Here is an 11,802-nt window from a genome sequence, read left to right as displayed (position 1 = left end):
TGAATGTGTGTTTTGTGTAACGTCGTGGAGGAGCGTTGTTTAATTTTAAATTTGACAAGTGGAATTGTTGGAAACGTGAATACCTAATGACATCTGTAAGATGTTTTACAATTCACATTGAACTTAAGTCAGGGTATCTGAACTAAACAGAAATCCTACTTTGTGAACCAAATTCTCAGTTCAGCTACAAAGGCATGCCTGTCCAATAGGACAAGAACTGGGGGACATTTATAAGCGAAAATCCTCGCCTGGGCTTATGGTACCTAGTCATAAATGCTGAGTTTTGTAACAGCTTTCTGTCTATTTGAATAGTTCATTAAAGACACCATTTTTTTTTTACATTTTAAAGCTATAACACATTTATTATACTATCTTGACATTTATCTATTTGACATATTCCCACCACTGACCTATAAAAACAAAAAGTCAGATTAATTGTGTGGAACTTAGAAAAGCAGTTGGGATAGCTAATACTGCCTAAAGCATCCAAAGCCAGTCATGTCTGAGGCTGACATAACCAGCTGAAGCTAATGAAAATGTAATATTTAAAAACAGTATTTTTAAAATTGTTTTCCAATCATTGTAGCTGTATTTATGAACATTGGGGGTTGGGTAATTAATATCAAACTGGTAAATCTTAGGTAATCTTTATGTAACTTATAATTTTAATGAAGTGTTCACCTCAGACCAACCGCCACTCCTGGGGAGTACTGAAAGACACTGAATCAAATGAACACTGATTTGATTTTAAGAATTACATGTCTGCGAGGAATCGAGTCTGAATCTTTTGAATCGACTTTTCTTGGCTGAATCAGTGAGTCGACTCCCAGTTCAACTCCTGTCTTTCTCTGCTGTGTTGCTAGAAGCTAGATCCACCGGTACAGGACCGATTATAAAGAAGAGAAACGCGGCGAGACAGAATATATCAACATGGAATTAACCACTATGTAAATGTAAGACAATATAACTCGGTCGTGTCGAATTAGGTTTATTAGAGGACCATAAAGACCATCAGTTTCATTAGCATCTGGCTAGTTAAAGAGTCTTCCAACCCGGTGTTTTGCTATTAGCTTTACTTTGTTAGCTCACCGTGCACAGCAGTCTTTAGTGATTTTTTTATGAAGATAAACACGGTCGCGCATAGAACACCGGATAGTTGTGTTCAAGATTGCTATGGGTTGGTACATGGGCTGTTAGTGGGACCCAGGTGGGCAGTTTAGATGGTATAAATGTGGGCAGACCAGTAACTGTCTACTTATTGGGCATATAGTGAGTTGTAATGTAGATAGAGACGTTTTGTGTTTCAGGTGGGCTGCCCAATTTGGTCTCATTTATAAACCTTCCTGATCCCATAACAGTTATTTGTGGGCGTCCATATTTGGGGCCAGCATTTAACCCGTGGATAAAACCTGCTGGTATCTACATATTATAGATTTATTTTGCCAAGCCACTTCGCCCAGCATAATTCTGAAATTGTCAGTCATACTTATTAGATAAAGCTAATAGGACTTGATGTTTCAATCCCAACATGCAACATTTTATTAATTAATAAACATGTTTATATTTTTATGAAATAAAATACATAAGACTTGGTGTTACAATGAAAAGCACTTTCTGCATTATTTAAATTTTCTCTTAGATTTTAAGGTGCCATCATTCATAGAACCTTACCATGGATGAAGGCAGCCTGGAACAGGCCATTGAAACCTACAATGCCCAGCTTCGGCAAGTGGAGGCTGCCCTGGCCTGTGGTCTCGGTGCCTCTGAGCAGGAAGACCTGCTGAAGTTAAAGGAGGATCTGGTACAGCTTATTGAACTCACAGAGTCCAGCTTGATTTCAGTCAAGAAGAGCCAGCTTTTGGCTTTACTTGAAGATCCTTCAGCAACACAGACAACACCAGCTAAAACCCAAGAACAGCCCAGAGGTGCCAACTTGGATGATGAGTTCACTGCCTTCTATTCAGAACTGTCTGGGTGTGATGGGGAAGCAGCACAAAATCTCAAGCCTGATGATGTGGTGGAGGAGGAAGAGGAGGAGGAGGAAGAAGAAGAGGAAGATATTAGTGGCACTAAAGTACGAGCACCTTTTCACACTTCTTGGGGAACACTTGAATACCACAATGCCATGGTTGTTTGTTCTGAGGAACCAGATGGGGAAGAGAACAGAGTGAGGGTGCTTTACCTCTATCCTACACACAAGTCCATGAAGCCCTGCTCTTTCTTTCTGGAAGGCAAGTGCCGCTTCATGGAGAGCTGCAGGTACTCAAACTTGTTTTTTTTTTTGTAGTTATTTTAATATAAATGAAATATATTTTGTCATTTTTGTCGTGTATATAGAGAGAAGACAGAGGAGTAGTGCATTTACATGTGTAATTGCACTATATGTATTTTTTAGATTGACGTTTCAGCCATCCCATTATGTCATTTTATTCCATTGGCTCTTCTTGAGAGTGCAGAAATAATAAGCCAATTGTGTCTGTGTTGCTGCTGCTTGTCACTCAGGTACTCTCATGGGGAAGTGGTGTGTGTGTCAGAACTGAGGGACTTTCTTGAAGCAAATCTTACAAATATGCAGCCAGGATCCTCATGTTTGGCCAAGCATGAAGATGGCATCTGGTATCCTGCCAAAATCACAGGTACAACTCCTCAGCTGTTTTGTCTAGAATCCTTCACGATTAATAGACCAGTTATTTAAAATGGAGCCTGTTTGATTTTTATTTTACATATTTATGCTATTTGTGTGTTGTGAAGTGGCCTTTCATTTCTTTTGGTGTTGACATCTGTCATGTGCCTTTGCTGTCTAGAGCTCGAGGATGGCTTTTACACAGTAAAGTTTGATTCCTTACTGCTAAAGGAGGCTGTCCTGGAGGCTGATAGTGTTATTCCTCCTCTTCGGCCAGATGAGTCTTCCTCTTCCTCCGATTCGGAAAATGATTCTGAGGAGTGTGACGCAGGCTATGCTAAAGGTTTGTCACGTCAAGATTAGTTATTTAGCTTAACCTCCCAAGTTAAAGACAACACCCTCCAGTAAATTAAGTTACTGTTAAGATTACTGTTATTATCCCAGCTGGGAAACCCAAGACTGAATATAATATTTGCCCAACATAAAACATCACATTAGTAATGCACACACAGTTTATACAGTTTTTCATATTCTCTTCAGTTTTCAGTTCCTTTAAAGAGGAGGACTTGACTCCCGCAAACAGTACAGAGTTCTGTGGCTGGGAAGCTCATACTCGGGGCATAGGCTCCAAGCTTTTGCTGAAAATGGGCTACGAGTTAGGGAAAGGTAAGCGATTCCATCTCATGAATTTGTTGTGCTATTAGAAGCTGAAATACAGGAGACAATTCTGCAGTGCTTCAGATGATTTACCAAGCAGACATTTACGCTTGGTGTGCATTTGTGCAGGTTTGGGAAAGACCCTTTCGGGCCGCGTGGAGCCTGTTCAGGCTGTGGTCCTCCCCAAAGGTCGCTCATTGGACCAGTGCGCAGAGCTGACCCAACGGAAAACTCGTGCTGCCATTGGCAAAGATAGTTCACACACTGGCAAAAGAAAAATGAAAAGGAAGCGGGCTTCCACTTCAACGCGATCGGATGTGTTTGACTTTTTGAACTCTAAGCTTGGGGGTGGCACTCATTCTTCCACCACTCCTTCAGTCAGTTGTTCAGTCAGTGGGGTGGAGGCCTACCAAGGAGGAAAGAGTGTCAAGCGCTCCCTTAATGTTCAGCTGTTTCAGACCACAGAAAGAGTGAGCCAGGTGGAAAAAGAAATCCAACGACTCACAGAGTCTCTAAACAGACGAACCGGAAGGTAGGCTTTGCTCTGTTCCCTATTATTTTTGCCCTCCACATGTTCTCCTTGAATGTGTTTTCTTTCCCTTCCTCTTCCTCAGGGATGCCACAGTGCTGAGCCGTATGGAGGAGAAACTTGCAGCATCTCGTATCCTGCTACAGCAGCTGAAAGCTCAGGAGCAGTCCATACAGAGAGCTCAGAAGAAGGCAGACACACATAAGAAAATGACTGAATTTTGATGTGATACTTGCCTTTTCTCTAATTGGAGGGAACATTTGTTTTGTTCATATTACTGTATTAGAAAACATGTTCATTATCCATTTAAATCACTGCATATGACAGCTGTGTTTAGGGAATATTCTGCTCATGAGAAAAACATTTTCATGAAGCCAGTGTAATATTTTCAGAAATATTTGCAAAATTAATTTTTTTCTAATTGTATTCAGTTTAAAGTGTTTTTCATTTCTTCAACTGGGACATTACACCATGAATTCAATTAAATTTCCTTTAAATCATACAAATTGGTCCTGTTGAGTGTGTGTGTGTGTGTGTGCAGCAGGTATCTGGAGATTAGCTGCAGCAGGATTAATCAGGCAGTGGATGAATACATCAACAATAACTTCTATGTTACATGCTTAAGAAACCTTGGTCTATTAGTGTGCCGAGATGCACAGTCCACAGTGCTGTAATATTAATGTGGTTTCTGTCTTCCTCTCAGGAGAGTAGAACAGGATATATCAGACTAATGAATAAGCAGCTCTTAATGCAATTTAGGTGGTTGTTCTGTTCTGTAAATGTAGTTTGAATTATACCTCATAGCACAGGTGAATTTAATGAACTGCTTGGCCATAAATATATTGTATTATAATGGCGTTTGATTAAAAAGGGTAAGAGGCAGACTAGCAACCCAAAAGGCGCCAATACTGAACTATACGCTCCTCTGAGTATACTTTTCATTTTATGACGTCCCTGTTTGAACTGAATGATGCATAAACAAATGTAGAGCGTTAACTGTTCATTTGATTAATAGATAAGCAGGCAGGCAAGACTTCATTTAGATCTGGGAGGTAATTTTACACACATTCATAAATCTTTCAAGTAAAGGGCAAGTATGTCGTGCTAAATTTCAGTGCAGTCTTAAACGTGTTTGGAAATAAATTTAGTTCACTGTTGTGAGTGCTCTAATGCAACTGCCATTCAGGTGAATTGTGGCACCTTTAAATCGCTTGTCACAATTTCCCTTTAGTCTGTCTGTATGTGGACACAGACAGGACGTTCTACCTGTGCTGGAACATTAATTTAACTTTGGCATCGACATCCATAATGACCTCATGCCAACTCATTTGTCACAACCAGGAAGGGAAGAGGGTTATTACTCAAGATTTATTTAGACAGGGAGAGATTTGTCCCAAGGGTACAGAGACGAAAGGGAAGGGTAGCACTACAAACAGAACCCCAGCCTCATACATAAATCACATTTTCCTTTTTAATCAAAAGGCTTTTATTGGTACCTTTTAAATGAAAGAACTCACTGTTATGACACTGTACAAAACATGTACACAAGATTATATTTGTAACTTTCAATATTACATACAAAACGTCCTATATATAATAACTGAAATGTATCCCCAAGATGTCGAAAAGTTTACAGATATAACGTACAATAAATGGTTGGCAGATTTTGGAAGTCCCCCTGCTTTCATGGCAAGTGTGAATAAAAATGGACTCCTTTAAAAGCTGAGTGGAATAGTACACAGAGGAAAGAACATGATCCGGAAGTCAGCGCGACGGATTAACTGCGACAAAAATCGTACAATGCTGAAAGGACGGAAATGAATATATTTGCTTTATGAAGGCGTATCAAGGAAATATAAGATGACCTTGGAAAAAGCGCTTCATCATTATGTTGGCCACACACGGCATGGTGGAACGCACTGAAATTGTATATGCACATTGAAAAACAGCAGATCACTTTTAATAAGGACACCAAAAGTGATTGGCAGGTCTCCCATCTCTCTCCCCTGCTCATATCCAGGACGTTGTTCCATGGTGAATTCTAGATCATTCCAGCCAGCCATGGAGGAAGAAACAGTCCAGCTGTCCCTAGGATGCACACCAGCACAAACATCCAGAGGAATATTCTATCGATCACCATGGCAACGTATTTCCAGTCTTCTCTTACCTGGTAAAAGAGGAAATCATATGAGCGTCAAATCTCAACCTACATCTTCCAATAAAGTCTGATCATCTCAGATTGATTTTTCTGCATGACCACTTTCCTGTGAGAGGTTTGTTTTATAGATCTGTCCTTTTCTTTTGCTGGTGAAAGATTAATGATAAAATACATCCAGCCAAAAGTGGCTCAAATAACTGAAAAGCTAAAAGTTTTGTCTTGTCAGTGCCTTTCTGCGTCAAGCTGATATCCACATGAAATGTTAGTAAGTGCAGAAGAACTGGATTTCAAGAGCAGAAAAAGAGTTCTCCTGGGACACTTCTAAACTGTTTTTATGTTTTATTGAAGTTTGGTAACTTACCGAAAAGTCAGTATCCTCAGCTCTGAGGTGGTCTGCAATATACTGCACTCCCTCCAGGGCCCTCAGCAGTGACTGTGACAGGGGACTGTCCATTTCTCCCATTTTGAGTTCTTTGCTGCAGTTGGAGCTTGAGATTTGTGTGTCTAGCAGTTTGAGTCTTGAGCATTGTCCTGTATTCCCACCTTCATCTGCACTGGTGTGGGTCTGCAGTGCGTCCCCCTTATGCTTGCAGCAGTGCTGAGGAACCTCCTTCTGATCAGTATCTATGAACACGCTCTCTGCACTATGAGAATAAAGCTCACATACCTCAGTGAGGGGCAGCGTGTGAAGCAGAGATCCGAGGGCTGTGTCTAAAGTCGAGGATGGACTGGAGGCTGAGGATTTGTGTGCTTGCGAGTACCTGAGCACAGGTGTGCGGGGCGCCAGTGTGGGTTCTTCTTGCAGGATGGAGTACTGGCTGCTGGGAGAGCTGCAGAAAAGTGGAGCTTTAGAGGCATGTTCCCTTGGATGTCCGCTTGATGGAGACGAAGGGACAACACCCGAATCAGGGCAGGGAGTCTCAGAGGGAGGGAGGGCAGTGGTTCCCAGCAACATGGCCTGCGGCACCACCGGCTTGTGCATCATCTCAATGAGCTTCCGGCAGTTCCTCTTGCCAGAAGCAGGGGGACGCTTCATAAACAGGTAGCGTGGCACCAGGTGGAGGAAGAGTTGCCGTACCCAGTGAGGCATACGATGCGTGCGTGGAGAGCGGTGGTGCACGTTTAGCACAAATACTGTAATGATGATGGAGAGTGTAACGAAGATCATAGTGAAAAGGAGGTACTCCCCGATAAGAGGGATCACCAGAGAAGTAGAAGGGATTATCTCAGTGATGAGTAAAAGGAAGACAGTCAGGGAAAGGAGGACTGAGATGCACAACGTTATCTTTTCAGCACACTCTGAGGGCAGATAGAACACTAGGACAGTCAAGCAAGAAATCAGCAAGCATGGGATGATGAGATTGATGGTGTAGAAGAGAGGAAGCCGACGAATGATGAAGGAATAAGTTATGTCAGGGTAGATTTCTGTACAGCACTCATACTTCTTCGTGTTGTACGTTCCTACAGCATTAATGATGACCCACTCCCCACTCTCCCAGTAGTCCATCTGGTCCACGTCACCGTCCATGCTCACAAGATCAATCTTGGCCCGGTCATACGTCCACGAGCCAAACTTCATAGTGCAGTTCTGCTGATCAAACGGGAAGAACGTGACATCAATACTGCAGGAGCTCTTGTATATAGCTGGGGGCTTCCACTTGATTCTGCCATCATGAAACAGCTGAGCTTTAGTGAGGTGTGTCACAGCAAAATCTCCATCAGCACTGAGGAAAGAAACCCCTTTAAGTTCAAAGGAAATAACACTCGTACAGAATTGTATCTCATTCGTCATTTAATTCCACACTGAATAAAACTAACCTTCCACTGAGGTCACATTTATATAAATAGATTTTCCTCTCTAAAACCAGTTACTGGAATTATTAGCTTCTCTATATTTAGTACTCCCTGGCTTCATTTTATAGATTTGCAGCACTGGACTTTTGCTATAATGCCAAATTAATGAGAGTAAATATAAACGGCTTTAAAGCCATTCCCCCATTTAAAATCTCAGTCTTCTGGGGACTGTTCTCTTCAGCTCACTGCACAGATTTTCATTAAGGATTTAGATTACTGAACCAGGATGACCTCTGCAAGAACTTGAAAATATAAGCTGACTTGTCAATACACCTTGGACTATCACCCCGATGAAAGATTCAACCATGACCCAGCCGTAGTCTCTTGCTCTTGATACTATGCATTTGAACACATTCATACTTCAAAGCTGATTGTAAGTTCTTTTGAGTGTTTTTCTGCCAAAGCAACAGAAAACTTTCCAAAAATGTTGGTCTAATCTGACCATAAAACGGGTTCCATTCCTGATATAGATTTCTAGTCACTTGGGTTTATGGTTTGATAAAAGCAGAACCAACAATATTTAAGTGGATTATCACTAAATTTCATAAATTCATAAATTCTTAAATAAAACTTAAATGTGAGTTTCTAGTGATGAGTTTTTGAAAAGATTTACATTCCAAAAAAGAATGAAAATTAACAGTGATGGGCGGCACGGTGGTGCAGCAGGTAGTGTGGCAGTCACACAGCTCCAGGGTCCTGGAGGTTGTGGGTTCGATTCCCGCTCCGGGTGACTGTCTGTGAGGAGTGTGGTGTGTTCTCCCCGTGTCTGCGTGGGTTTCCTCCGGGTGACTGTCTGTGAGGAGTGTGGTGTGTTCTCCCTGTGTCTGCGTGGGTTTCCTCTAGGAGACTGTCTGTGAGGAGTTAGTGTGTTCTCCCTGTGTCCGCGTGGGTTTCCTCCGGGTGACTGTCTTAGTGTGTTCTCCCTGTGTCCGCGTGGGTTTCCTCAGGGTGCTCCGGTTTCCTCCCAAAGTCCAAAAACACATGTTGGTAGGTGGATTGGCGACTCAAAAATGTCCGTAGGTGTGAGTATGTGAGTGAATGTTTGTGTGTCTGTGTTGCCCTATGAAGGACTGGCGCCCCCTCAGGGTGTGTTCCTGCCTTGCGCCCAGTGATTCGAGGTAGGCTCTGGACCCATCGCGACCGTGAACTGGATAAGCGCTTACAGATAATGAATGAATGAGTGAACAGTGATTCTCATATTTTTAGTTTCATCTAATAATTTAGTTTCATTTTTATGTATTTTGTAAATAAAAACATATGCCCCTTTCCCCTGGGAAAATGAATATATCATTCCTATATTTCATACCAACTGGACTTTATGGATAGTGTTGTACACTTGGGGGTCCATTTACATTGGTTGTACCTTTAGAGGAACTAATATCAAACAAGAAATTTAAATTTAAAGTTAGGAAGTTGCAACTGAAAACCAGAAACAAAATTAAGACATTTTTTGAGATTACATGGACTATGAGTGGTCAGGCTACATTTGGACACTGTATAAAGAATCACCTACTTGTTGTAAAGCACAATATCAGGTCTCCAGATGAGCTCAGAGGGGATTCTGATGGAGGTGACATTCTCATAGTCCTCAGGGTTCCAGCGCAGCTTGTAATCGCTCCATTCCTGTCAGGACACATACACTCTCATCAATGTTCTGAATCAGCAGGCATGACAGGAGAACTGAGAGTGGGGTAATGGAAGCCCAGTTCCAATTAAAAATCTCATTAATTTTCAATTATATGCTCCAACTGATCAAAACATACCTGTTTCACCCACACATTTGTGGTCATCATTTGGTTCTTCTCATCCTAAAGCAAGGTATATAATAGGAATTGTTAAAATAGTATTTTTAGATCAAGTGAGTCTAACTGAGATAATCACATTTCATTTCAAGATGTGATGTGATAAAAGAAATGGTCACGAAGTTGGAAAGTCTAATTTAGTATTAACAGACTGCTGTGAATGGATTTCTTTTAAGAAAGTGGTTTTTCCATTTTTCAGTTTTGGGAGCTCGCCAGAGTTTTGCTGTGCTTTGTGCCAGGGGAACTCACCACATCAATGAGCTGCGCGATGGAAAGGCCAAAGTGGACCAGCACCACATCAGATATGTTTGCTACAGGACGCGAGAGCTTGTTGTAACGGCTGAACAGAACCTGGAGCAGCCTCTCCTCTGCATGTGCACGTGCCGGAATGAGTGTACAAACTGAAAGAGTGAGATGAATAAATACACATGCATTGTCATTCATATACTGAGACAAGACAAACCAATCAGCTTCTGCCTTCTTAATCTCGTTGCTCAACTCAGTTAAAGCTTGCTGATGTGTTCTTCAGTGCAGAACGCCAATGTGCTGATGCAGTGTAAATATGCTCTCAGATCAGCAGTAGAAATATTATACAAGTTTATCCATCCATCCATTATCTGTAACCGCTTATCCAATTCACGGTGGGTCCAGAGCCTACCTGGAATCATTGGGCGCAAGGCGGGAATACACCCTGGAGGGGGCGCCAGTCCTTCACAGGGCAACACACACTCACACATTCACTCACACCTACGGACACTTTTGAGTCGCCAATCCACCTACCAACGTGTGTTTTTGGACTGTGGGAGGAAACCAGAGCACCTGGAGGAAACCCACGCGGACACGGGGAGAACACTATACAAGTTTATATCTATCATTATTAACACTTTCACTAGAGCTTGATATTTTCATAACCTCTTCAAATGATCAACATTCAATCTAGTGTTATCCATAGTGTTTTCTGGTTATAGTCGTAGCGCTGAGGCAATATATCCCCTATGTTAGTGAACTGTGACACTGATATTCCATGCTATTTTTGGTCAATAAAAAATATATAATGCCACTGTTGTCAAGCTCTTATATATTTACACAAGCAAAACAAAACAGTTAAAAGGCCAATACAAAACTATTTAACCATCACTACGTTTATCAGACGCATGACTACACAGCTTTCAAACCTAAAGCACTGAGTTGCCTTCTCACATTTTCCCACGTCTGAAATGTTCAAATATCATTGCATTCCAAAGAAGAGCATGCATCTCCATTTTGGTTGCTTTTAAGTTTAGTCATCATTTGAACACAGCGGCTGTCCTTCACACCGTGTGAAAATCTGATGATGAATCAACCAATAAAAATGCTCCAAAATGAATGGAATAAAATCTTTTCGCATTGACTTCCGCTGAAAATGTTTTTTTTCCTTCTCCACTAAAGTTAGTTTTGGAGATACATGTGTCACCAGTTGATGGTATGAAAGTTTAAAGTACTTTTTATCTAAAGTGGACCATTTGGGTGCTTTGAATTTTACCCAGTCTCCGCAGCATTAAGAAACGTGTACTTAGAGACGGTTCTGAGTGAAAATTACCGGAAATATTATGCTGCATTAATCTGGAATGCCCCCTTTACTGTAAGGTATATCATTTGAAAATGTAAAGAAATACATTGAGTGGTCTTAGTTGTCAAGGTTGTAAGAGATTTTTTCAGCATGAATTATCCATACAGAGGAAAAACAGACATCTGAAAAATATCATGACACTCTGTATCTCCTTAATTTTATATAAAAGAATAGAAAACAGAAAACACTGCTCAGGACCCTTGTATAACATTCTGCCTTGAACAACACAAGGCAATGCTTACTTTTTAAAAGCAATCAGAAAGTTTTGTGAGTATGTGAGTGAGAGCGAGAGGTTACCGTATGTGTGCTGAAGGCAGAGGATCAGGACCAACTGGAAGCTCCTGGCTGGACTCATCCTTGTGTCCGCTAAGTGGTCAGCTCTTTTCAGAAAATTGTTCAAATTGTCATGTCCATGGAGAGATGCAAAAACATTTCAGCAATTCTGCCTCTGCAAGCAGCATTTTAATTATCCATTAGTTTTCAATTAGCATTGATCAGTAAAGGCATTAGCATGAATGCAGCTTCTGTGCTGTAAAAAAATTGTATCCGCTGCAACAGCTCTGCTGATGT

At 41.3% G+C, this 11,802-nt stretch overlaps 2 protein-coding genes across 4 annotated transcripts; one reads left to right on the top strand and one right to left on the bottom strand.

Annotated features, from left to right (window-relative positions):
* The first annotated feature begins 818 nt into the window (after positions 1-818).
* Positions 819-4,310, top strand: zgpat (zinc finger, CCCH-type with G patch domain). Of its 3 annotated transcripts, none has more exons than XM_066647951.1 (7): positions 819-953; positions 1,640-2,259; positions 2,503-2,636; positions 2,805-2,966; positions 3,164-3,289; positions 3,410-3,812; positions 3,895-4,308. In XM_066647951.1, exons 2-7 carry the CDS (start codon positions 1,673-1,675, stop codon positions 4,031-4,033), a joined length of 1,551 nt encoding a protein of 516 aa, XP_066504048.1. In that variant the 5' UTR covers positions 819-953; positions 1,640-1,672; the 3' UTR covers positions 4,034-4,308. The 3 variants fall into 3 exon arrangements, with proteins under 3 accessions (XP_066504048.1, XP_066504050.1, XP_066504049.1); XM_066647953.1 differs by lacking the exon at positions 819-953 and adding an exon at positions 1,061-1,177 and having other exon boundaries at positions 3,895-4,310; XM_066647952.1 differs by lacking the exon at positions 819-953 and adding an exon at positions 1,116-1,207 and having other exon boundaries at positions 3,895-4,310.
* Positions 4,311-5,311: 1,001 nt separating this feature from the next.
* chrna4b (cholinergic receptor, nicotinic, alpha 4b) lies at positions 5,312-11,802 on the bottom strand. The gene is made up of 6 exons (XM_066647196.1): positions 11,530-11,802; positions 9,873-10,024; positions 9,585-9,629; positions 9,335-9,444; positions 6,329-7,691; positions 5,312-5,976 (listed from the first exon to the last, which is right to left on the bottom strand). Exons 1-6 carry the CDS (start codon positions 11,585-11,587, stop codon positions 5,851-5,853), a joined length of 1,854 nt encoding a protein of 617 aa, XP_066503293.1. The 5' UTR covers positions 11,588-11,802; the 3' UTR covers positions 5,312-5,850.

Source organism: Hoplias malabaricus, chromosome 16 (genome assembly GCF_029633855.1).
Source record: "Hoplias malabaricus isolate fHopMal1 chromosome 16, fHopMal1.hap1, whole genome shotgun sequence".
Taxonomy (NCBI): domain Eukaryota; kingdom Metazoa; phylum Chordata; class Actinopteri; order Characiformes; family Erythrinidae; genus Hoplias; species Hoplias malabaricus.
The sequence above is the reverse complement of the archived record's forward strand: the minus strand, read 5'-3'. Positions and strand labels throughout refer to the sequence as shown.